This window comes from Amblyomma americanum, chromosome 1 (genome assembly GCF_052857255.1).
Source record: "Amblyomma americanum isolate KBUSLIRL-KWMA chromosome 1, ASM5285725v1, whole genome shotgun sequence".
Lineage (NCBI taxonomy): Eukaryota > Metazoa > Arthropoda > Arachnida > Ixodida > Ixodidae > Amblyomma > Amblyomma americanum.
In genome coordinates this window covers 193199250-193224648 of record NC_135497.1, presented here as the reverse complement: position 1 = coordinate 193224648, position 25399 = coordinate 193199250, and the positions used below count along the sequence as shown (strand labels likewise).

General features: G+C 45.1%; 1 protein-coding gene across 2 annotated transcripts in view; it reads left to right on the top strand.

Moving 5' to 3' along the window:
* The window catches only part of dre4 (SPT16 homolog, facilitates chromatin remodeling subunit dre4), a 93001-nt gene that overhangs the window by 2397 nt on the left and 65205 nt on the right, over positions 1-25399 (top strand). For both annotated transcript variants that reach the window (XM_077648153.1, XM_077648152.1), the window contains exons 3-7: positions 2274-2438; positions 5891-5950; positions 9093-9185; positions 21417-21563; positions 24533-24684. In XM_077648153.1, coding sequence (XP_077504279.1) covers positions 2274-2438; positions 5891-5950; positions 9093-9185; positions 21417-21563; positions 24533-24684 — 617 coding nt within the window. The remainder of the gene's footprint in view (positions 1-2273; positions 2439-5890; positions 5951-9092; positions 9186-21416; positions 21564-24532; positions 24685-25399) is intronic.

Sequence of the window (25399 nt, the reverse complement as noted above, 5' to 3'; positions counted from 1 at the left end):
TGATGATGGTCATCCAGGTAGTCGGGCGTGAATTAGTGATGCACACTGTCTGTCCTTGAAATTTGTACAAGTTTTTTGGTTAAATGATTGTTGCTTAGGCTTATCTATTGTCTTGGTTGTTTGTTTTGGTTTTATGAACAATATAAACAATCAGTGCCATTTGCTTGATGCTTTTTGTACGTTTTCTATTGCTGAAAACAAGTGGTGTTGAAAGGATTTGCTTGAACTTGTTATTATGACTTGCATTGGGCTTCAGTGCTGAAGGTGGTGCATTAGCACTCTTCATGCTGTCGTGGTGCTGCTGCCCCTTCACTAAACTTGGCGGCCGCCATGGTGGCTCAGTGGTCATGGCACTCTGCTGATGTCACTCTGCTGCTGACCCGAAAAGACGCGGGTTCGATTCTAGCTGCGGTGGTCTCATTCAATGGAGACGAAATGTAGGTGCATGCACTTTGCGATGTCAGTGCGTTTTAAAGAATTCCAGGTGATCGAAGTTATCCAGAGCCCTCTGCTACAGCGTCCCTCATAGCCTGAGTCTCTTTGGGACTTCAAACCCTATGAACCAAACTAAACTTTCCTCTGCACATTGTTGCACCAAACAAGGAAGTAGTCAATGCCTGGTATAACTTTATGCGGATGGAGTGAAGCTTCAGTAAAGCGTGAGCAGGATTTGCTGACCTCATCTTGCTCGCATGCTACTCATGTGAGTAGCACCAAGCCTTTGTGGTTTGGAGCTTTTGTTATCTTTCCTTGTTGCATTAACCCTTGTTAACCATTGGAAGGCATGGCAGGTGGCAGTGAAAGGCAGCATCGCAGTACCTGCTCATTGTGTGGCTAGTGCCTGGTCTGCTGTGTATAGTGAAGTAGGAAATGTTTTTGTAGCAGCATTGTACGGGTATGCTAACTTGGGCTTTTTCTTTTTTTTAACATGAAATGATTGGGATGTTTCTGTAGCAAATGCCAAACGTATCATGTCTGCTAGAGTTGCTGATGTTTGGTGTTGGTATTGATGTATTTATGTATTGTTAGTATAAATGTTTGGTATAGTTGACGGACTCTGTCATGAAATCAAAATAAGGTTTTTCTTACAAAACACTCTAAAACGGTTTTTTCTAAGAAAAATATTTTTTTCATTTCATGACATATTCAGCCAACTGCTTGTACTGCAATTTACTGCTTGCAAGTAATGCTGTCATTCGTTTCGTTGCCTAGTGGGCAACCCCCAAGCAAGTGAAGGTGGCAGGCGACGGGCACAGCTGTTTTGGTGCTCGCCCACTCCAGCATAGTAAACATGCCTCTTGCGGGTCTGCCTCATAGCCAGGGCAAAAGAAATATTTTCTCTATGGCGGCGGTGTAGCGGCAGTGGCGGGAAGTCACAGATTATGAGGTGGGGGTGCTTTTATTCGGTCCCTGCACACCCCGGCTTATTAAACACTCCCGTAAACTGTCACCTCGATCTGTTAGTAAGTGAGGAAATAATGCAAGTGAGAATATGTGCCACAAATGATTCGGTACCTATAGCTGCAGAGGAGTGGCACTGTGGATCGAGTGCTTGTACCTGCGGCTTGACACGCATCTCACCCCAGAGTGTACCCACTCCAGTTGTTAGCCCTCCATTACAGACAAGCAGATTGTTCTCATTTAAATATTGCGCAGCTCCCATGGAAGAAATATTTTCTTAGAGTGGCGATGCAGCAGCAGTGGGGATGAGCCAGACAATGCTAGAATGGTGCACTTGTTGAGGCGAAAACAGATATTCAGGGGTGGGGTGGGGGGTGGGGGGAGAAGACCAATGTGGCAGACCTGAAACAGCCAGTGAGGGTCTGATTGGCTAATTGCAAGGGGACTTTCGAGTGACTAGTGAAATTTTTTGTATGATGCAGAACTGACCGATAAACCAAGTGACATGGACAAAGCGCTTAGTGCGACAGTGCCGCTCGTCGTTTGCCGCTGTTGCCTTTGCATTCGCACAAGTCTTCGCATACATGGTGCTCGACTTGTTTAACTGTGCCCAGATGAAGATAAGTCCTTGTTGAAATGTTGCCTAAGCACCTTAAGGCTCACCCCCCCCCCCCTCCACTGTTGTTTGTGTTTCAACTTTGTGTTGTCAAGAAAACTGATCTACCTGCTCTCTCTCTCTCTCTCTCTACCAGTGGTTTGACTGTAGTTGACCTGTTTAGAGAGCTGTTAAGAATTACCATTAGTAGCTGCTCTGTGAAAGCTCAGAAAGTGCTCCAACGTGCAAAACTAATGTATGCCTTCTCATGCACCAGACCTGGTTGTTTGGGTATGAGCTGACGGACACCATCATGGTGCTGTGCGAGTCAGCTATCTGCTTTCTGGCTAGCAAGAAGAAAGTTGAATTTCTCAAGCAGCTGGAGTCTGGCAAAGAAAACGAGGCACAAGCGCCACCTATTACTCTGCTGGTCAGGGACAAGGTGAGTTTCAGCTAATGCCTTGCTCTGTAGTGTCTTAAAGAGGCCCTGCGACGTAGACCAAGCATGAGGTCTTTATTCTTTGTATGCAAATTAAGGGACATTGTGACGCCTGATCACCCAAAGAGATCACCGAAGTCGTAATACTATTTAATATTTTAATTTTCTCCAGAAATGCTTGTTTTGAACCGATGGTGTCGCAATGCAGCAGCCATTTGCGGCAGCGGAAATGAGGTGGTGTCCAGTTTGTGTGCTGCCTTTCGTTTGGTTGGGTGTCCAATTTGAAACTTTGTTCCTTAATACTTCCGAAATTGGTCCAAAATATTATGTCTCTGAGTGCTGTAAGCTTTTCGCATGCCACAAAAACTAAGAAGCAGTGAAAGGGAATGAAAACTAATAATGCTTGGGGTGGCTCCATTCCATTTCAAACTTTCATGGGGTTGAGCACTGTTGTTCAAGCTGAATTAAGAAAGCAGCAAAAAAAAGGCCAGACAGATGAGCGGAGGTGAGGTTGGGGGGGACCAGTGTTAACCTTCCAATCCTACCAACAAAGAAACATCAGGGAGCAGCTTCCTTTGTTGAGTCAGTCATCCTTTCCCCGTCTTGGGCGACGAGGTCAAAATTCGTGGCTGTGGGCTGCCCCAGCAAAGCGACAGTTGCATACAAGCTTCTGCTGAGTGTGTGCTAGGCGTGATTATAATTGGTTTCGCCCAGTCTCAGCACTGGGTGAGCAAGATGGCTGAATGAAACGCACTTTTGTCTGATCTTTTTAGCTTGAATTTTCTAATTATAACTTTCATTTCCATACTCCAATTTCAATGATTCTTTTTTGTGCTGGTCTCTGGAACACATTCTGAATCCATTTAATCAGATTGATCGGCACTGAGGGAAACACCGCAGTACCGCTTTAACCCTGTGGTGGCTATGGGAATGAAAACGTCAGATAAAGGTTCTGAGCTGTATTTCATTGTTACTGGCCTCTGCATTGCAGTTATATGAAGAAACCGGTGTGTTCATGAAGAAAACTATTGTCATTATGTAATTACAACTAATAAGCTAATTTCTTAGCATAAAAAACTGTGAAGCTGCACAGAAGCCTAGGGTGGTACCATTTATCAATAGAGGAATTCGAGGTCGTTCCAGCAGGAGGGAATACAGCAGTTATGCTCATTATAACTTTAGGCTGTTTTATTAAAAACGTTAGCTTTTGCAGCAAGTGATCTGGAAGCAGGCATTCAGGACTTTGGAAGTTCATGCTCATTGTGATTTTAGGTTTACTAGAAGGGTTACAAGGGTAGACGTGCGGGCTAGTTGGTGGTTCATACTTGGTTTAAACAGCGCGAAAGACGCGGACGTAGAAATGACTTAGAAAGGGTTAGCTTTTGTAGTAACTATCTTGCATCAGGCCTTCAAAATTTTGGAAGTTCACACTTGAACTTCGCTTTGAGAAGTGGGTTTGGAAAATGCTCTTTGCACAGTACTATGTACATTCATTATTTCACAAGCATAATCAAAAGCTACGGGCATTTGTACAATCTGTATCATACATGATACACTGGGCATTACTGGGTTTAGTTGGACTCGAAGTACTTAAGTTTTATAGTGTGTGTGTATACCTCGGCAATTAAAATGCTAGCTGGTTGCTAGTGTTCTTGAAGAGCTGTTAACTCATTGAGTGGAAAGCTTATTACTGTTGGTTCTGGAGGCTTTGTGTGGGAACATTGTACTGCTAAAATTGTTTTATAGGGTGCGGTAGCAGCCGAGCTCATCATAATAATCAGCCTGACTACTCCCACTGTGGGATAAAGGCATCTCTGATATCTCTCCAATAAACCCTGTCCTGTGCCAGCTGCGGCCACCCTATCCCCACAAACTTCTTAATCTCTTCCACCCCCTGCTATGCTTGCCTTCTCCTGGAATCCAGTCCATTATCCTTAAGGGCCGTATGTTATATCTTGTCTTCGCATTATATGCCCTGCCCAAGCCCATTGCTTCCTCTTGATTTTGGGCAGGATGTCATTAATTTGTGCTTGATCCCTGACCCCCACTGCCGTATTCCTGCCTCCTAACGTTACACCTATCATTTTCCTTTCCATAGTTGCTATGTTGTCCTTAACTTAAGCTGAACCCTTTTCGTCAGCCTCCATGTTTCTGCCCCATATGTGAGTACCAGTAAGACACAGCTGTTGGAGTAGCCAAGCTAAGAGCATTTAAAGCTGCACAACTGCTTCTGTGCAGGCTTCTGAAGTGATGCCTGCAATTCAGCTCTTGGTTGCAGTATACTTTGTCAGACAGTTGCGGTAGCCTTTTGTGCTGCTTGTGGCATCAGGCACCCCCATGGAGTGTCTTGCAGCTTGTTGCACCACTGTGTTGGAAGTTTCAAGTAGCAACTGACACTTCTAACATTATCTATGCTTTTTTTCCATTTAGGCCCAGTATTTTTTTTTGTGTGTAAAAAAAAGGGAGGTTCAAAACTTAACATTTTACTTTTTTTTTCTTTATGGAGGACAAAGAAATGAATTGCTAGCCTCAAAGCCACATGCTCCACCATTCACTGAGGAAATGTCCAATGCTGTTTGCCACCTTGTGTCTGCTGCTGAAGGCTCGGCTATGTTCTGACACCACTGCAACAAAGTCTGCTTTCCTGAAGGAGATAAAATCTAGAATAATTTTGATGCACTCATGGGTGCCAAGCCATCATCTCGTTGCACTTTACGCAAATAAGAAATAAAAACTAAAATGCTTTACCCGAGTCTTGGGGGCCCTTTTTAAAATGAAATTTCGAGTGTTTAAAATGATAATTAAGGATAATTTGGAATTTTTTCAACAGTAAGCTTCCTTAGAGCAGAATGCAAAATGCAGCTTTTATTCACTAACAAATTTTAAAAAATCGTTGTATTGGCAGTTTAGCACACACTAGATAAGTCTTGCTGCAGTAATCTTTGTAGATATCTACGGTATCTGTTATTTGTCTTTTTATGCAGTTTCAGTTGACATTCTATTCAAGGAACAGGAATGTGGTTTTGTTCAGTGCGCATCATTCATTGGAGTACTCGAGTATTTTTCATGTAATAAAAAGACACCTTTGATTTGATACAGCTGATTGGTTTCATGCAAGGTGCTTGGGTTTGTTTTGCTTCTAGGTCTGTGTGGCTGCGTTAGAAGCTAGCTTTATTTGCTATGCAGTGGACTGCCCCAATGCTTTACACAAGGTTGACACACACTTACATGCTTATAAATTTGAAGTATTCTGCTGTATATGCTGTGAATTCAGTCTGGTCAGAGTAGACATCTATGCTGTTTAGTAGTTGTAGTTAGATACAAATTTCCAATTCATTTAGCAGTTTTTAAAAAAAATTTGGATGTTTTAAACTGTAATTTTTTTGCAACACTAAACTGCATAGCATCGCATCGCCTTGTGCATGGCATCACCTTAATTTGTTCTTGCTTTTCAGGCTGATAAGGATAAGGCCAACTTTGAGAAGCTGATCGAAGCCATCAAGAAAAGCCGCAATGTGAGTACATTTCATGCTTAACTGAATGCTTTACAAGTGCAATCATTGTGGTGAAGGCGGATGTGCTGCGTAACAATTTCAAATTCTCACTGGTTCTTGATGAGTAGGCAGCTATTAGACACATTTAGTTGAGCGCATGCAGCGACTCTGCGGGCAGTAAATGTGCATGTGTAGAACGCTACGTATCTCACAGTGTCTTGCGGGTGTACGCACACTACAAACCGTTGTGTGCGCTCTCTACGGGCACGTTATGGGATGTGTTGACAAGATGGCGGCACCCTGCTTTGGAATAAATACATGTTGTCTCTGGATTCTTCGACGCGATAGCTCGCTCAGCCGTTAACGGTTCGCTTTTATTTCGCACTCTCTCACCCACACATAAAGGTATAACCGATAACTAGCCCTTGTTTTTCAATCGGCGATTTTCAAGCTCTTAGGCCTAACTAAATGCACTATGTTTTCCTCATAGCAACAACACCTGGCAAAGCAGTTCTGTAGCTATGTCACTTGTTACATTTTTTTCTATTTGTGTAGTTTTTCTTGGAACAAAAAAAGGCTTACAATGCGCCCACCCTTGTTACCAGTAATTTACGGTGAAAATTTCTTCGACTCAGCGTTGATATGCTTTGACGTCTTGTCACTAGATGGCGCTACTGTTCACATGTGCTTAAAGCCCCTCAATGAAATAAAAGTAACGACATCTCCTCCCTCCCCCTCCTATGCCGCTGGTCCTTCTCTCGGCTCCTCCTGGGCACCGACAGTGGCGGCACCTAGGCTGGGGGAAGCTAGGAGACGCTCCCAAATGCTCGCCTTTGGCATGTAGTTGACCATGCGTGCGTTTTCTGCCTTGGCTGCGGTCGAAATGAGATCATGGCATGGGATAATAAAAAAATTAGGTACTCAAATAACTCCCCCGAGCAACGTTGCACTGCTTTATCAAATTTTTTTTGTACTGCGATCGCTTTAATCTTGGTACACACAGTGGAGGGGGCACGTGCGGCTGAGCTCACAGTGCACCTTCAGAGTGTTATTTCCGGATGCTCTCGCTTTGGCGCGCAGTGGATCACATGCCCGAATAAATTTTTTGTTGCATTTTCTGTCTTCGATTCAGCCACAATGATATCATGGCATGGGAGACAAGAAATTAGTTACCCAAACAATTTCCCCGACCCACGTTGCACTGCTTTATCAGAACTTTTTTTACTGCAATCGCTTAGATTGCGGTGCATACGGCGGAAGTGGCATGCGCGAGCAAGCTCGCGGCACAGCAGTGAACATCCTCGGAGTGTTGTTTTTCAACCGGCGTCTTTTGCCCCAATCTTATTAAAAATTTAACTCCGCCAAAAGGAATTGGCTTGACATACGTCTAGACACGCGTGCTAGGGTTTATATGAACGGATGGCGACGTAATATATTCTCTCAAAGGTGTGTTTGCTCTTGCAGTCGGCTGTGCGTAGGTGCCTACTCATCTTAATTTTTTTGTCAGTGCAGGAAAGCTTAGCGGTTATTTCGGAGTTACTATACCTAGAACACTTTGCAGGCTAACGTTAAATGGATCCGACTGACGGTAGTCCCTTATTTTTTATTTGTAAATAGGTGAATACGGTTCCCTAGTTACGCACTCTAACACGGTTGTGAGCACAATTTTGATGTAGGGTTAATTGTCTTGGTTGAGTAGCAGCAATAGAAAAGGCTTGCAAACGCTGCTTCGCGCGCAGCTACAGCTCTGCATGACTCACTAGAATGTTGTTTGTTTAGGTGATTGTCATCTTGGGTCAGCATATGCAATAATGGCTGGTAAGAGGGCATTGTCTTTCCTCGTGTAATTTCTATGCATAACACGCAGCAGCCTGGTCTGCCGCCATTAATTGTTTTCGGCCGAAGCAGCATGAAAAATAATTCAAGCGGTGAAAAACCAAAATTCGAATTTACTCAGCCCCGTTTGAAGAAAAGCGTTGTTCGTTTCAGAAGTTGTTTGACGCGAAAATTTAAAACACAAGAAGCAAATGTATGCAACTACGTTTAACGGAGATTCTCGCTTGCATTCTCAAGTATTATCCACGCAGATATGGAGTATTCAACCGATAGCTACCATTGCTGTGCTAACAGTAACGACCGATTTTGGTATGAACCCTACAAGAACAAATATGGTCAGCAGTGCGCGCAACGTCAAAGCTAGACCTGCACCGCGAGCAGCATGAATAGCGAGAACCGTCTTTTTAATATCGAGTTGGTGAGCAAAGGAGTCCAACTGCAACAAAACAAATACATTCAGTGATGTGCGCAGCATGAAACCTAGACCTGCACCGTTAGGAGCGTAGACAGTGGAGCTCAAACAACATGAAACGCAAGTTTTGATTCGAGTCCGACTACAACCAAACCAATACTACAAGTAATGCCTGCGACATCAGAGTTTCCCTAGCAGAGCCAGCAGTGTGAACGGCGGGGCTAAGACCATGAGAAGCACGGCTTTCGTAGCCCGGGAGTGAACGAATTCTTCCACAATCATGAAAAAGTGAACGAATTCATCTACAATCATGCCTTAAGACGGCAGTCACTCGCGCTTCACACCAAATCCTCCTAAAAACACGCGGCAGCTGAAGAAACGGCCACTCACACCCTGAAGTGGCGTATCCAGCACATTATCAATGTTTTCCTGCTCGATCTTAGAAGCCAAACCTTTCGGTGAGCCGCATTGCTTTTTCTGGACGGAATGACGAAAAACATTTCCCCACTGCTTCTTCGGTTGTTGCACCTGTAAGTGCAACAGAAGCTCGGCGTCGCCGCAGCACATAGACACCGTCAAAGCTCGAGAAACGCTTCCGCCAAAACTCTGTCGCACAAAAAGAAAACGAAGCACGATTTCTACCCTTGACAATGGTGCCGCCGTCTGCTGCGGAGCCAAAAAGCGCACACTAGCATGTGACCACAGTGCCTCGGCCAGTGGGAGGCTCGGTTACATGGCTGCACACTAGGAGAGGAGGGAAGCCGGACAGTTCAAAGCTTTTCGTTACTTTTGCTTCATTGAAGGGCTTTACATGTGCCCCTGAGGGACGCTATGGTGCGGCCAACTAAAGGTGTCTATTATTGCACTTTGAACTTATGCTGGAGAGTTTAGTTATGCCTGTTATGAAAATTTTAGGGCAAGGTGGTGGGCGAGTTCAGCAAAGACAAATTCCCAGGCGAGTTCATGGACGCTTGGCGGTCGGCCATATCGGCTGAAAAGTTTGACACGGCAAGTATCTCTTTGGTCACCTTTCTTTCACATTTTATATTGTCATCCGGGTTCTTCCTTGTTTCCAGCTGCATACATGCTCCCATATACTTGAAGTTTACGATGGTTATTTTGAGAGAATATATGTGGTATGCATTATCTGTTACAGCTTAGACCATTTATTACGTAACCACTTCGGGACCGGATTATATGCAACTTTTTGTTACAATCGCTGTGCTTCCCATAGAGTTAAAGGTATTGGAGTACCGCTTAATACGTGGTAGCGCGTAACCGTAGACCGCATATAGTGTGGTTTCTCAAAAGCCTGGCGGCACGCGTATTGGCGCGGGTCCGTGAGTACCGGCGGGCGGGACGAGCCATCACCACCTAGACAAGTTCAGGCCTCAGCGCTCCCGTCGTGACGTCATGCGTCGAGGCCTGCGGGCGCTGCGGAAGCAGATAAGCGCGCGCAAGAATTGGGGGAGCTCATCGCTTGGCGTACGATAATGTGTTTTAACAAATTGTTCCCAACAAAACGTGTTACGGAACGCAAGTTCGTTTTTTTGCTTTTTAGGGTTTCAGCTTTTCTTTTTTTAGATTTGTTGTCGTCATCAACGGTTCTGTCATTCATCCGGCTGCAAAAGTTTTTGAGAAGGATGTTAGTGCTGCACCAAAGAATGTGTTTAAGCACAAATTCGCACGTGTGTCCATCGTCACAGGCATCAAATTCACACGAGTCGTCATTTGTCAGCAAATCCATTGTCAGCTCCGTGACGAGCTTACGCTGGTCTGGCGCTCTTAAAAACTCCGCGTCCTTTGCAAGCTGTTCAACTACGACGTAATTGTGTGCGACGGCATTCACTGCAAACATTGCCGGGAAAACAAGTCCTCCGTGATCCAGCTGCTTAACAAGATCGTAGTTTTCCTCGTTGGGCGAAACTGTGATGGTCTTGCTCACTGTTAGCGCTGATCTGCATTTTGTGCAGTTTAGCCTCTTCAGAGCTGTATGCACGGCGTATCCTGCAACGTACACAAGAACGGGGATGATGTCTGTTATCTTTGATAAAGCTGCTGCAGTCACAACGACGTTGAACGAAGGGCGCGGCGTGTCCACAGATCCGTGCAGGTGTTCCCACTTCTCAGTTTTTTCGCTTGCACAGATTTCTTGAAGTTTAGGCAGCGTGTTTTGCAGTCGTAGTTTATTTTCGCCTTCATAAATCTGTCCTAAGGAAATATGATATTGTGCTCCAGCCAGCTGCCTGTATTTGCCGAATCTTTCCTCTAAACTGTCCGTCTGCACCTTTCCCAGAAGAACGTAAGATAGATTAAGCTCTTAAAAGCAGTATTGGGCTACTTCGATGAGTGCGTGAGTTGTGTGGTGTAAAGCAGTATGCGTCTCTTTGGTCAAACAACCGCTGTCGAGGCGTTTGCTGTGCCACTCATCGAGCCAGTGCAACAGCTTGTACAAGAACTCCAGTTTAGGATCGTCCACAGAGGGGAACACCGGCTCTTGAAAATGGTCGCGGAGTCTCTTCCCTTTGTACGGAGTCTTTGCATTCACGATTTTCCACCATTTAACTATGATCTCAATGAAGCTAGCAGTGTGCTCTGGGAAGTTCAGGTTGTGTGTTTTTCCAAGCGCACGAAGTGCGTGAGGTAAGCCATCGCTGAAAATCTGTAGAGCAAGCTTGACGTTTTGCCTTTCAAGATTGGATGGAAACAGCGCCTTCCTTGATAGACTATGACCGTATCTAAGAAGTTGGTCACACTCAAGGTTGTATGCGTTTCTGATGGTGGCGAATGACGCAGTCAACATGCGCCGCGGTTGTGCTGTATCATCCTCGAATTCAAGGAAGTAGAAACACAGCTGGTCATTTTTCTGGTTTAGCCAGTTGTTCCGAATGCATTTTAGTATGTGGACTGGGTCGATCACAAAAAACAACGGTCTCGAGGAGTCACATGGATGGGGATAAACGATTCCGTTTGTTGGCGGATATGCAAAGTAAGACATTGCCTTTCTGTTTATCGAGTTGTTGTCACTGACTATGCAGGTAACTCTGTAACCTATTTTCTCCAGGCCAGTCACGACATCCATTATTGACTTGTGCAGAAACACGGCATCAGCTTTGCGGGCAGGGATAATGTGTGCAACTTCCTTAAATGGACAAGTAAGGCTTTGCACCATGAAAACGAATGCACTATTGGCAACCTCTTCAGAATTGTGCGCAAGTCCAGCAATATTGCCACCCTTATAATCAAAATAAGGCTTTATGTGAATTTCGTCAACCATAAGCGTCACATGCCGCTGTCTGTCATCGAGCTCGCAGATCCTTTTCGCCATGTAACTGAGAAAGGCTGCACCATGATGCTCCCGTTGTGGATTCATTCCATATGATGAGCAAACTGATCTGATGTTCATTGGATGCGGCATTGTGATTGCTCCATAGCTTCGCATTTATTTATAGGCATGGGGTGATATCATGAAGAGAATGCAACAATACACCATGAAATCTATAGAATAGCGCCTTCGCTCCTTCTTTGCAGACAGAAGCTTCAACTGTTCGCTGAGGAATTGGACTGCATGATCATTATCCTCTGACTGCGCTGTAGATATCTGGCCAAGCAGGAAATTGATGGCATCAAAAACTTCTTCATTCGAGTCCCTACAGCTAGAAGAAACGCTGCTGTCCCAAACCTTGATGCTTTCAAGAGTTAGCGAAAGCCCTCTTACTTTTCGCCTGAGGAGGAACGAACAGGTTGGACCCTAGCCTTGTGACTGGCGTCTTTAGGAAATGCAACGTGATAGACAAATCAGCCTTCACGCAAACTGAGTACTTCACCCAAGGAGCATCATCTTCAACAATGTACAGTAATATGAGGCGGCCACTGCTCAATATTGTATGCCAGAACTCAGACTGGCTTGTTCGCACGTGTTCGGCTAAGTCGTTTAGGCTCCGAACTGCATCTTTTTCCTCTTCGGCTCTAAACGTCTCGAGGGAGTCTGCAAGAGCTTTTTCAGTCGCAGCTGCATCTAAACGAATTCTTCTAGACTCCGGATTCTCCCTTCTGCTGCAAACCTTCGATAAATAGCTCGGGCAGTTCGGGAATTTTGACGGAACAGCATCCGGTCGGAGACGCAAACGGAGCGTGGGTGCAGTTATCGTACGGCCCGTAGTATCATCCACATGACAATCCTCTCGAATGATGTCACCTTCAGTGAAGTGCAATTCGCAAACCTGCATGTGAATAGAAAAAAAAAAATGCCTAACGTATTGCAGTGAAGCCTCCCTCAAAACTAAATATATAACTGCTGAAATTCCACTAACAATGCACGTGCACGTGTTTGCTTTGTATTTTTCAAGCAACAAAAATAACGATAGCAATCTTACCCTGGAATGTGCCGAAGGAAGGAAGCCCTCTCGGGGAATAGCGCGCAGCCATGCTGTCTTCAGTTCTGCATCTTCAGGAAATTTGAACACATGGACTTTTGGTCCGGATTTGTAGTTGCCGCTACACCCAGGCACACAGCACTTGTTTGGCATATTCACAACTGTCCAAGCATAGCAGCGCACGTTTTCACCACTTGTAGGACACTAGCGTGAACACGAGCAGCACAGGGCCGAATAACTATTTCACAAAGCACCTCACAAGCGAGAAAATCACCGCAGAATGCAAGCAGTGCACGGTACTGCTCCGCCGGCCGGCAAGCCCGAGCATGCTCCGACAGTGACTAATCGCGGCGGCGGCGGTCAGCGCGTCGGCAGCTAGGCCTCTAGTCGTGACGTGGCACTGACGTCAGCCTGGAGAGCAGAGGCCTTCTTAGTCTAGGTGGTGATGGACGAGCGTGCTTTCCAGATTGCGCAAGAAGGGGGCAACAAGCGGGGCCGGGGAGCGTTGTCAGCGTGGTTCAAGGCAAGGCTGAAGGCAGGAGATGATGGAAAGAAAAAAACAGAAGTCTCAAAGCAGGCTGTTTTCTTCTCACTCTCCAAAGCACCTCCGTTAGGCACACTGATTGGACAAAACTTGAAATCACGTGATGGCACGGCCAGGCTGGAGCATGCAGGAGCGGCAGCGAGCGCATCGAACGACACTGCAAGTGCTGCTTGTGCCACGCGCGTGTGCGGTAGCACCTTGTTACGCCTGAGCCATGAGCGAGATATGTGTCGCGTGTAGCGAAAAGTTGACTACGTAGGCAGGTCAGCTGAAAACGTGAGCAAGTCAACCAGCCTCGGCTGTCTTCAGTTCCGATGGCATATGCTCCTCCGAAAGCCAGGAAACAGCAAGCACTTGAAACCAAGCAGAGCATTGCAAGGGACGTCGAGAGCGGTTTGAAAAAGGTTACGGTGGCAAAAAAGTACAATGTCGGTGACGCTACTGTGTCTGCCATTTGGAAGAACAGCGACAAGTTGCGACAGCTGCAGGAATACTCCGCATCGCTTGCAAGGAAGCAGGTCCGTGCGTCAAAGTACGAAGATGTCGCCTCGGAACGGTTCCGCAAGGTCTGGGCCCAGAGCGTTTCTGTAAGTGGCTCGATATTGCAAGCCAAGGCCAGGTGCCTTGCAAACATTTTGGTGCATGATGGTTTCAACCCACTGAATTGTTGGACTTAGCGTTTCAAGGACTGGTACGAGATGAGCTTGTTGTCGTCAACCCCGACGACATTGTGTGTGAAGTAGCCGCCACAGATGAAGACATCGTGGCAGTAGTGCACGGTCGCGATGAGCCTCTAACCGAGGATGAGCCCGATGAAGTGAGTGAAAGTGCAGCAGAAACTTTGTGCAAAGACGCGCTCGACTGTTACAAGAAACTGCACCTCTACTGCACTCAGAGAAACCTCAGCGAGCAAGTGCCTCTCTGTTCTTGAAGATGGAAGTCATTAGCAACACAGTTCAATCACAGTGCCATACTAAAATAAATCGTTATTTCATTCACTACGACGCTTCGACAAAAAGATAAAATAAACTGATTTGTTGCCAGTGATTGCAGTGTTGTATGTCTGATGCATTGTCAGATGCACTTTGAAAGGTAGGCTGGCCATTCTGAAAACACGAATCCATGGAAAAGCTATGTTTTGGTTACAGTGCAGTACTGCTTGTAATGCGAATTTTCCTTACTCCCGCGATATGTGTTATAAGCGGTCTATGCGGTAATTTCAATTTTTGGGCTGCTCTTGTGCATTTACTCAAACTTGATGTTTACTGCATGAAACTGGGAGCATGCTTTACAGCATAAAAATATTTGCAGTGTTTATGGAAAAGAAAGGAAGAGTTGACATTGCAACATAAACTATGTGGTGTTTATATACTATACTCTCACGCTTAATATGAGTTGCAACGCACAAGGTGTGGCAGGAACTCTGTTCTCGAAGCAGTGTGCGTTGAGTTGCAGAAAATAGGACTGGTTTATTCCAGCCTGGAGAAGCAAACACTGGCACGAGCTCAAGCTACGAGACACGCCCAGCGAGCCTCATGTGAGCGCGCAGCCAAGCCGTTTTTGTGTAGCCGCAGGCAGTAGCCACTGCATGCAGTGGCTACTGCCTGCATTAGTTGTGAGCGTCATGGTGCTGCATATTGATGCAGTTGGCTGTTATTGCAAAGAACAAAGTACGCTGAATGTTTGTGGAAATTTTGGGCTCAGTGAAGGTGCCTTGATTTACTGTGATGCACAAACCTCAGTTGGCTCACTTCAGACACGTTGAAAGTTATATTGGATGTGACAGTATAAGGAGTAGTTGTTTCATATATAAAAAACATATCGTGCTTTTGTGCTGCAAAGTTGTCCTCTGCATTACTTAGTTTAAAAATAGAAGTGTGCAAATATCAAATTTTTTATTGCGAAGCAAATATGAATACTAACTATATTTACTCGAATGTAATGCGAGTTTTTTTCCGGATTTTTTCCCCTTAAGCCTGTTTCACATGCAAGCGAAAATGCTAGCGAATCCTGCCGCCGCGGTGGAAAAACCTGTTTCGAGTCGTCGCTGCGATGAGCGGCAAGGTTCCATCAAGTTGGAAATCTTCGCTGCGACGCGCCGCTCAATCGCTCAGTCGCTTGCATGTGAACCAGCCTTTAAAGTCTACGCTTGCATTATAATCAAATACCGCTAGTCAAAGCGTTGTTCTCTGTCATTTTTTTGTGTTCGTTGCGAGCTCACGCTTAACGCTTCGTCATGTCATGCTCTTGTGGCGTCGCTCGTGGCAACGCGTCGTGATCACTACGCCGCTCGTTTTTGGAGAAAAGCGATCCTGTTAGCTGAAGAGGTCGGGAATTCTGCGGCAGCTCGAAGACTTGACCTCAACAAGTCAACCATCCGCGGATGGTGGCTGCAGCGGGAGGGGCTTTTTTTAAATGTGAGCCCGACCGCGAAGGACTTCGTGGGCCTCGCTACGGCCGTCATGTCGAGCTGGAGAAAAAAGGGGTGGACTTTATTATCGAGCAGCGCACCCGTCTCATGGGGCTCAGTGTCGAGTTGATCTGTTGGAAAGCTAGAGACGTTGCTCAGGAGATGAGAAGTTCAAAGCATCTCGTGGGTGGGCCCAAACGTTCATGAAGAGGAATGGATTCTCTCTGTGGCGAGCAACATCAATACGGCAGAAGTTACCGGGAGACTTCAGTAGCAAAAAGTAGGACTCTATTTCGAAGAACTCTGTCATTGAAAGCAAGGAATATGAATAAACATGTTGGCCACGATGTCTATTAAAGGTACTTTGTTTTCCGTTCTTAAGCCTCGCATTACATTCGTGGTTTTATTTTTTTCCCATTGGGCAGCATGCAAAGTCACCTCTCGCGTTACATTCGAGTAAATACGGTAGTAAAAATTGGTTGCTAATCGAATATATTTGAATACTTTAGAATATTTTCGAACAAGTTCAAATATCAGTACAGCTTGTTCACACTAAAGACAAATGCTTCAGTACAAAACGTAACAATGAAAAGAAACTGATAATTGTTTTCAGCCATCATCAGCATAATTTACAATCCCTGTAAGACGTACTAGGCAATAAATATGGGAGAGAGAATTGTAATCGTCATAAACTATTTTGTAGACTAATACCTTCTTTATAATTCTTTGGATAACAGTTTGACCAAATGCTCATGGGACAATTGAGCCTACTGAATGCTGTCATGAAGTAGCGTAACATGGCCGTATACCTCCTTATTGGAGGAGTGACGTCAGTGGTCGATTATCGGAGGGGTGAGGTGCGGGGCACTGCTGGCAGAACTCGGCAAGACTGCTCATGAAATAAGTGGTAACCTAAGCTACAATGCTAACAGGACCATCCCTTCCAAGCTGCCTCACAGTGTCTGAAGACAATGTGTAGGTTGTGGGATGCCGCCCGAAATGCAGTGTGCACAATGACGCATGGCCCGCTTAGCCCTCACGTATTGGTGTCGCTGGACTGCAAACCCTGTGATGGGCCCAAATGCTGTTGTGTGCCGAAGATGTGAAAACGAAACCATGCCGTTAGATTCTATGGGGCATGAGCCATGCCGTACGCTGCGTGATTGCGTGGGCTGGGTTCGAGGCCTGTGCTTCTAAGTGGCCCAAGATACACAGTTCCTATATTTTAATTGAAGAAAATTCAGAATGGCCAAAGCGGTAACTGCGAAAGGATCGCAGTAGCGCATTTGGGCCGCAACTTCGCCTGTTCCTCTATCCTCCACAAGCCAGGCCGCCTCTGTGCATCTCTTATGGTGTAATACAAAAGGATCTCTGCCAGTCAGATTCATGCCTAGTTCACGACTGCATTGTAGCACAATGCATTGATGTGCTGTGTGGTGCTGCCCTTCGTTTTCTGACCTGCGAGTGCACAGCATCTGTCCATGGCCATCAACGCATTGATTTTATGCAAGAGCTTTACCGCTCCCGGGTGTGTGCTGCTTGTTGGCAGTCGATTCTGTGAGGAAAAAGCAAGATTAACTCAAGTGAGAAGATACTGCTGTTTGGAAATTTCACGTTTCGCCGCAAGTTTAGATTAACGGGAAATTCGTAATTTTTTAGTGTATAGGAAGTTTGCATAGTTTGAATAGTAAAACTGCATTGCTGCCCGAATCGAATAGCAAATACTATTCACATACTAATTGAAGTTTTGAATATTCCCACACCCCTATTTCAAACTATACCTGTCACAGTGGCTTAGTGGCTATGGCATTTGGCTGCTCAGCATGAAGTCAGTTTCAATCACGGCCACAGCAGCTGCATTTCAGTGGAGCTAGTACGCAAAAACACTGGTGCCCTGGAGCTTTTGGTATGTGTTCAAGAATACCAGTAGGTCGTGTTAATCCAGCGCTCTGAACTATGATGCTCCTTGTAGCCCACAGTGTTTCTCTAGTACATAATAATTAATGCTCTGTCAGTTTCAAACTGCACTTAATTTTTAGTTTCTCAAGTTTATTCCTTCTGTTTGATTTCATTATCTAGTACTGTAATATATGTTAGTAAAGAATTCTGCTTTATGTCATTGCTAGTGCCAGGCACACTCGAACGAAGGTATTTTTGCCTTGTTTCTTCATGAACATGTAGCTTCATGAACATGTTTCTTATGAACATGAAATAATGCTATGTAGCATTATTTTCTGTAGTAATAGTCTTGAAAACTAATTTCTCAAATTTGTAGCAACAGATTTTGATCACTCTTTTAACAAGAAAGCGCTAATTTATGTATTCCTGATGCTAACTTGATTTTTGTGGGACAAAAAAAATGCAGCACGTTTTTTTTTTTTTTTTGTCAAAATGGGCCTAATTGTCTTCATTGTTTGAGAGGCTGTTCGAGGATTTATAAAGTTATATTTCAAAATATCATTCATAGTAAGTACAGAAGTATTCCCTATGCTTGCAGTGGCACTTAGCACTTCAGTAAGGAAAATATTGCACTAAAGTTATGCTTCTCAATGAATGGCCTATAGGTACCTTAGCATTTTCAAAGCCTTTCTTTGGAAGTTGTGAAGCTCGTTTTTTTATTTTTCTAAGGGCTACATCAGAAGCTTTGAGGGAGCTGGGTATGGTTGGTGAACTCTTATGACCCATGCCTGCCTATTAAGTAGCTTTCATTATTTCAACGACCACTAATTGTTTTTATGCTTATGGTGTTGGTAGACATGACGTCAGTGCAAGAAGGGCAGTGGCAATATATATTTAGTCTTTGCCTGGTGAGTGTTGTTTTTCCTTGGGCTGGCTGGAACAGACTACTGCATAGCACTACCCTGGGGTGCGAGCTGAGCTTGACTGCACCTTGTTGTCTGTGCTCTTGAGGCCAGCGCTGCGGCCAGTTCAACTAGTAGAATGAAATAATGCAGTACTTTTTTTGAACACCTATTTTGTGGAAAAGAAACGCATAGTTGAAGCTAGTTTGTCATCTATGTATTCCTTGTCATTCTATTGACTCTCCCCTGGGCTCCTCAGTCACCCTCATTAGCCCAAAAACATCTCTAATGCAATTCGGAACCAAATGCTATCACTGGTGAATGCGGGGCCTTGTAAAGCTAATGTGCTACAGTTAAACCTTGATTCAACAAAGTCTGTAAAATTGGCAGTTTACTTTGTAATACTGAAATTTCGCTATATAGAAATTTGTCTTCTAGCATGCTAAGAATCGTCCAAAACCCGCTGCAGATAAGTTGCGGGCAAAATTTTTGTTTGAGATTAAAATGGTCCTTCTGCCCATTCTTCGCCAGCAGCAACGGCGTTGCTCATGTTGCGAGCTCGCGAGATGCTTCGTCACATACCTCGTGGGTGTCTAACAACACACTTGTCTTTAGTTTTGGTTTTGCTGTTATCATTATCCTCTTGTAAGTACCCCGAGCCCACTGCTGGCACGACAATGCGATCCACCACTGCGACCTCGTGGCCGGTGGCAGCGGCCTTGCGGCAGACCCTGCCGCCTGCCCCGCCTTTTCCCCTTATACTCCTTTCTTTCTCCATGTCAGTGAGGCTGCGAAGAGTGTCCTCCAATCACCAGCCTATGAAATTAAATGAAATTGGGCTCACTCCACTCCTCGTGTTTTCAGCCATAAGCGCTAGTGTGTCTTTTTGCACATAAGCGCATCGTTTGTGTGAGAAGCGAGGTTGTCGGGCGTGCACGCGTTGGTCTTGACAGTTCATGGTTGTGTTAACAGCACTGACCTTTCCAGTCCTCTTACCAGGCTTTGGGCACCTGAAAACGCAAAAAACGTGGCGCACTGCCTTTGAACACAGACAGCGCGTCGAATTCGGCATCAGTTTTGGGCGAAACAGCTAGCGCCATGCAGGCTGCCAAGGCAACGTAGACGCTCGTGCCAGCCTCGTCTGTACTACCCCAGATGGCCAGGCCGGCGGTGTGCTCGCCACTATGATGGTCGTCATATTTGCGTCTGCATGTGCGCTTTTTATGTGGAAGCCCGGCGGCACCCGTATTACGTACGTGCTCCGATGCAAGCTTCGGCATGCACTCCACTCAACTACTTACACCTTTGGTACAATTTTTCCTCAGGTTCGTTTCCAGCCAGCAATGAAATTTCTTTACATTGAAAGTGGGACGAAATTTACTTCATTATATTGAAGCTAAAAATGCTTGGCGTTATTTGGTCGCAAAGTCATGAAAAGTGGAATACTTCGTTACAGTGAAGTTTGTTACATCGAGTTTTAACTGTATTTAAATGGGTTGCTAAGACAAACTGTCCCTTTAAAATTTTGCTTGCAGCATAAAAACAAATCTTATGCTCTAAAAGCCTTAGGTAATGATTAATTGTGATGATCCACAGTTTCATTTTGGTGGGCTTTTTTATGACTAAACTTGGATGTGTGCTTGTCTGAACATTGTGTACATGATGCAGGAATTTGTTAATGATGGAGGTACAGTAAAACCTTGTTGATACGTTCCTGGTTCATACGATTTCCCAGTTCGTACGCTCAAAATTGCAGACATTAAAAATGTCACTCAAAGCTACGCTATATTTTTCCCGGTTAATACGTTCCCAGAAAACACGATTTCCCAGCTGCTACGTTTAAAAATTTCGGCAAATTGTGGTCATGTAATAAGTTTAATGACCAACCGCGCATGTGAAAACATACAAGTGGGCTGAACGAGAGAGCACGCAACATCTTTTTTGCGGCAGTCACCTGTCGTGGTGGCTTCTCTGCTGTGCCTCGATGCATTGAGGTGAACCACTACTATTATCAAGAACAAAAAATAAAAACTGCACTCTAGCATTCGCGACGGCCGTTTCTGCGGGACGTGATATGAACAGAAAAACCGCTGAGGTTTTTTTCGTGGTGCATAAGGGAAAGGAGGTGAAGCTTCTACAAACTACAGCCATGCGCTCGTATACGGACGGGCCGGGTCTGGGAAACGCAGCTTAAAAAAGCAGAAACACTGCGACAATCAGCCGCCACTGTGGCTTTCCCACAGTACTTGGTAGCAAAGGGGTGAAGCTTCCGAAAATGGCAAAGAGATTTTGGTTACGAATTTCCGTCCGCACTAAAGGCAGCACGAACGCGGACAGAATTCAGTGAGCACTGGAGTAGGGTCTGTTCAGCTCTTGTGGCAAGAAATGGCAGTTGACATTTTTATAGAGTGAAATTGTCAATAAATGTCTTTTTGCCTTATTCAACAGTTTCATTTCTCAGAATCAGGTGGTTTGGATCGTACGTTTTTCCGGATAATACGTTTTTTTTCTGCAATTAAAAATACGTATCAACGAGGTTTTACTGTATACAGTGAAACCTAGCTGACGTGTTCCTGGTTGTTGCATTTTCCTGACTTCTGCGTCATGTTTGTACAGTTCCTGCGCAAAGCGGAAACTGCACAAGTTTTCTTGCTCTTCTGCATTTTACAGTGATAGCTGTTTATTGGAGTTCCTTTGGGGAAATGAACATTGTTGTCAGCATGGTATGTCATAATTGAAAACTGACACTTTCACCTGCTGCCCACTGAGAATGTTGCCCAGAGTGATCTTGATGGTATATGCTGGTATGTGGTGTTTAATATCCCAAAGCAACATGGGCTATATGTTCATATGATTCAGATAGGCTTGGAATGAGTGGAGGCGGTGGGGTTCTGCTAAAGCTTTCACACTTTTGCTCCATAGGCGGGTGAAAAAAATATTGACGGAGCTTTGTAGCTGTAAGTTCATTTTTAAATAGGTATAATTCAAATGGGACTATTTTTGAGGTGGCTCACAAGCTGGGAGGTGCAGTGCTCATATAGTTCCCTCCCAGTTTGAAGGCACTTGAGGGTAATTTGGCTGTTTGGTGTCTTTTCCTCTGAGCCACAGGTGGATGTGAGTGCAGCTGTGGCTTACGTGATGGCACCCAAGGAGGAACAGGAGCTGGCTTTGACAAAGAAGGCCTGCCAGGTGACTGTGGATGTTTATGCCAAGTACCTGCGGGACCAGGTTATGGAGATCATTGATGCGGACAAGGTTTGACTTAGCTTTTTCTTTCGCATGTGGATATATGCACAGTGGTGCTTTGTGATTGGCATGCCACTTCTTTGCAAGCTTTATTTGTCAAACCATTGTTACAAAGTAGGACCCTTCTATAGCAGGGGTTCTCAAAATGTGTTCTGCAGTACCTCGGGGTTCCACGGGCTGCTTATGTGGGTTCCGCGAGTACCCACACTGGGCTGTCCCCCCTTCCGGTACACTTCTGCTGGGCCTCATTTCAAAGCGTTAGCTCATTCCTCAGTATTGTGCCGTCGGTATCTGGCCCGCCTGCAGCACACCAAGCCGTTGCATGCCAGTAATGGCGCCGCGTTTATGTTGTGATGGGAGCGCCGGCAGCAGTGCAGTGTGCCAAGACACTGCTGCGCCAATGCATGTATGTTTAGAATGCCGGCGGGGTGGTGTGGAAAGGGCATGGCACACAAGGTGATGCTTATTATTTGCACTCGTGCACGTGGCAACTGAAAGTGTGGGCCGCATCGCCAGGTTAGCTGAACCAAGCTAAGACTAGATAGAAAGCATGCGCGCCTCATTGGGCATTTTTCTGGGTGATTCGATGGCATTGGCAGCGCTGGGGTGGAGTTTGCTGCCAGCGAGCCCATTTGTGTCGCAAAGCCAGTATCTGTCGAAATTGGGGAGGAAAAAAAAACGCGGGTGGTGCACTGATGCCGCCACGGGGAGCAGCAGACAGCCAAAGAAAGCCGGACGAGGTGTCACGTGATTCTGTGCACAGCCCAGCCAGTTGAGTGCGCAAATGCAGGAGGACATTCTCTTGTGACTATAGTTTTCGACGTTCGTGTCTTAGGGTTGGAGGCCTGAGCATGAGTGAGATATGGTCATTGAATAACAAATTGATAGGTGAAAGGTAAAAAAAAATGTACGAAAACTTATGAAACAGCAAAAAAAAGCACATATGGTCCATTCACAAGCAACACCAACTTACTGTGATGGACGGACGGGCTCCTTGTTGAAGGCTGTTGGGGTTCTTTGGGGCAAAAAATTTTTAGAGCCCCTGACTTAGTCCTTTCACTGTACTAAGTTCAGGGAATACACATTCGCATTTTGTCCAAACGGAATAAGATGGTACCACATTTGCAGCATTTACTTGATTCTGATGTGGCCTTAATTGTAACACATAACCATTTTTCACAGTCAGAAAAAAAAAGCGCAATGTCTTCACTAATAACGCGCACCAGATTTTCATGCTTTGATGAAGAAGTGAATCTTCTCGCTTGGAACTGCTAGCATTTATTGCAACACTCAAATGTCACGATGAAGTAAACAGCGCCTCCGCACCTCACTTGATCTGGCCGGCAAGCATTTCATGCTTGATGCCGCCCATGCCGTTTGAAATTCCATGCTTCTTGAAGGCCTTGTTGACCACAACAGACTGCATCGTGCACCACACATCCCTCACCAACCCCGCAAAGAAAGTCCTGCAGCGAGGCATGCTTCATCTTGTTGCTCGGTGTTTTTGGAAGCCAACCTTTCTTCAGCCCGTTGAAACCCTTTTGAGTATATTGCTGGCAAGAATCTCTTTGCTTCCACCAGTAATGCAGACAAGTTTCAAAAACACCAAATGTACGTTAAGAAAACCAATTTGTCGGTTTCCTTTGCACACAAGGTCAATTTTTTTTTAAACCCGGTGTTCTAGTGAACTCTGCACGTCTTTACAAGAGACGCTTCCATGTAGGTCCAAATCCAGGTTGGAGCCTTGCTGGCAGGCGTTTTCAGATACTCGCGAGGCTTATCAGTATCCACGTCTGCAGTAAGCGACGTGGCGATATCGACGCACGAGAAATGCCAACTGCCATATTGTGGTGCCGATGACAGTACAGCGCTGCTAGCATACAGTTGCCAACCGATTTTTCGAACTCGGCGGGACCCGGAGAATGGTCTGAATAATTAAACAGTCCGAAAAATCCGTGAAGTTCAAAAAATAACTTTTCTGCGAAAAACCAGCTTTCAAAATCGCGAAAATCTGCGCTCCCCTTGTTTCGCTTACAAGCAATAATATTAGACTCTATGTGAGCCATAGGCATGCTTTCCTCATTTCTGCGCCTTCTCATGCCATGATACCAGACAGCGCGACACGGCCGCAAGTCATGCCACGAACGAATGCACCTGCCGCGTGAAGCAAGAACAGTCAGTTTGCATGAGGCAACGACGTTTGCGAAGACCGAGAGGTAAACCACAGGAAGACGCGAGCGGAAGCCAGCGCCTCCGAACGCACTGCCCTCCATAGCACGTTTGCTGCCCCGCACCTCGGGTGGCGTCGTCCAAGCCGCGGCGGACGCTGCAGCTGTCCCACTGTACGATTTTCAATGTGACTGCATTCTCTTTGTAGGCCATCTCGCATGGCAACAATGGAGAAGAAATAGCCAAGCCTATCCAAGCCAGTCTGTTCGATTCACTCCGTCAGCGCCCACAGATGCCTTATAAATCCAAGATTGCGCCTTTCACGGCGAAGGAGAACAAGATGGTTGTAACAGCGATGCCCGCGCTTCTATACCAGATCTAAATAACAAACTTTCAGTTGAAAAACAATCTCTACAGTATAGTTGGCGTCAGTTTTATTCCGAAAAATTAAACTTTTAAACCCCACAAAGTCCGAAATATCGGTCGTGAAAATGTACACGTTCCTATTAGGTGCGCAATGGTTCCGCAGCTAAGTCCGAAATATTGCGCAAGTCCAAATTATTGGAGCCTGAAAAATAGATCGGCTACTGTAGTTTCATTTTTTACTCGTCTAACATACATCTCATTTTTAGTTTTTTAAGTGCACTTAGAGTGTTGTAAATGCGATAGCCGCTATGTGGACATCAATATATGTTGAATCAAAACAGAGAGCTCCGTTTGTAATGGTTCTTGCAATGCTCTCATATTTGCATATTGTGGGGTGGACATTCTATTGGAAGGTTAATTGAATGATTTTCTAACACTGCCAGAAAGTGAAACACTGCAAGCTTGCTGAGGGTGTGGACCAAGCTTTCCAGGAGAAGAAATATCTGGGTGGTGTTGATCCATCTCAAGTGGACTCCTGCTACCCAGCCATCATTCAGTCGGGTGGCTACTATAATCTCAAGTTCAGTGTTGTCAGGTTGGTGTCATGGAGGTCTTTTCGCTTGCAAATATTTGTTGGCAAAATGTTGTCAGTCACGTTTTTCAAGTTCTCAGCACCTGTATTCTTTTGTAAAATTATTTTTAAGGTTGGTTTTAGCATAAGGCGCAGGTCACGAAGGTGTTCGTTCAGTGTGCATGTTGGTAACAAAAGATTTGGCTTTTTAAACTGATCCATCAAGCTTGTACCTTGATTAAAAAGAAAAGCATAGTGTCATTCTCAACATGTGCACTTGCTGTCATTTTGGCAGTGTAGTTTCGTGTGTGAAAGCATTTATCAAAGCTTGAGCAGTGATCCGTGCATGGTATATTACAAGTCAAGGGAGGCACAAAGCTCAATTAGCACCCAAATAAGCAAAATAGTGGGTTGTGTTGTGTTAGTACATCAACATCCACTTAAAATGTTTCCTTTTTTTTTGTTTTGACGGCAAAGTGAAATATATGGTTAAATTTACCAGCATTTGTTATAAAGCTTGTTTATTTTATTTTGAAGCACTGGTATCGGGGCTATATGCAAGGACCCAGAAGGCATTGAGTGTTGCTGAAGGAAAGAGGTGTTGACACAATGAACTCCGCAGCATTTCATGTGATTATGAATGAAATTAAATTAACTTGTATTCATAGAGTGAGGCATGAAATTGCCAGTTAGGCAATGAAATCTAGATTTATTTTGCCTATTGAAAATTGGTTTTTGG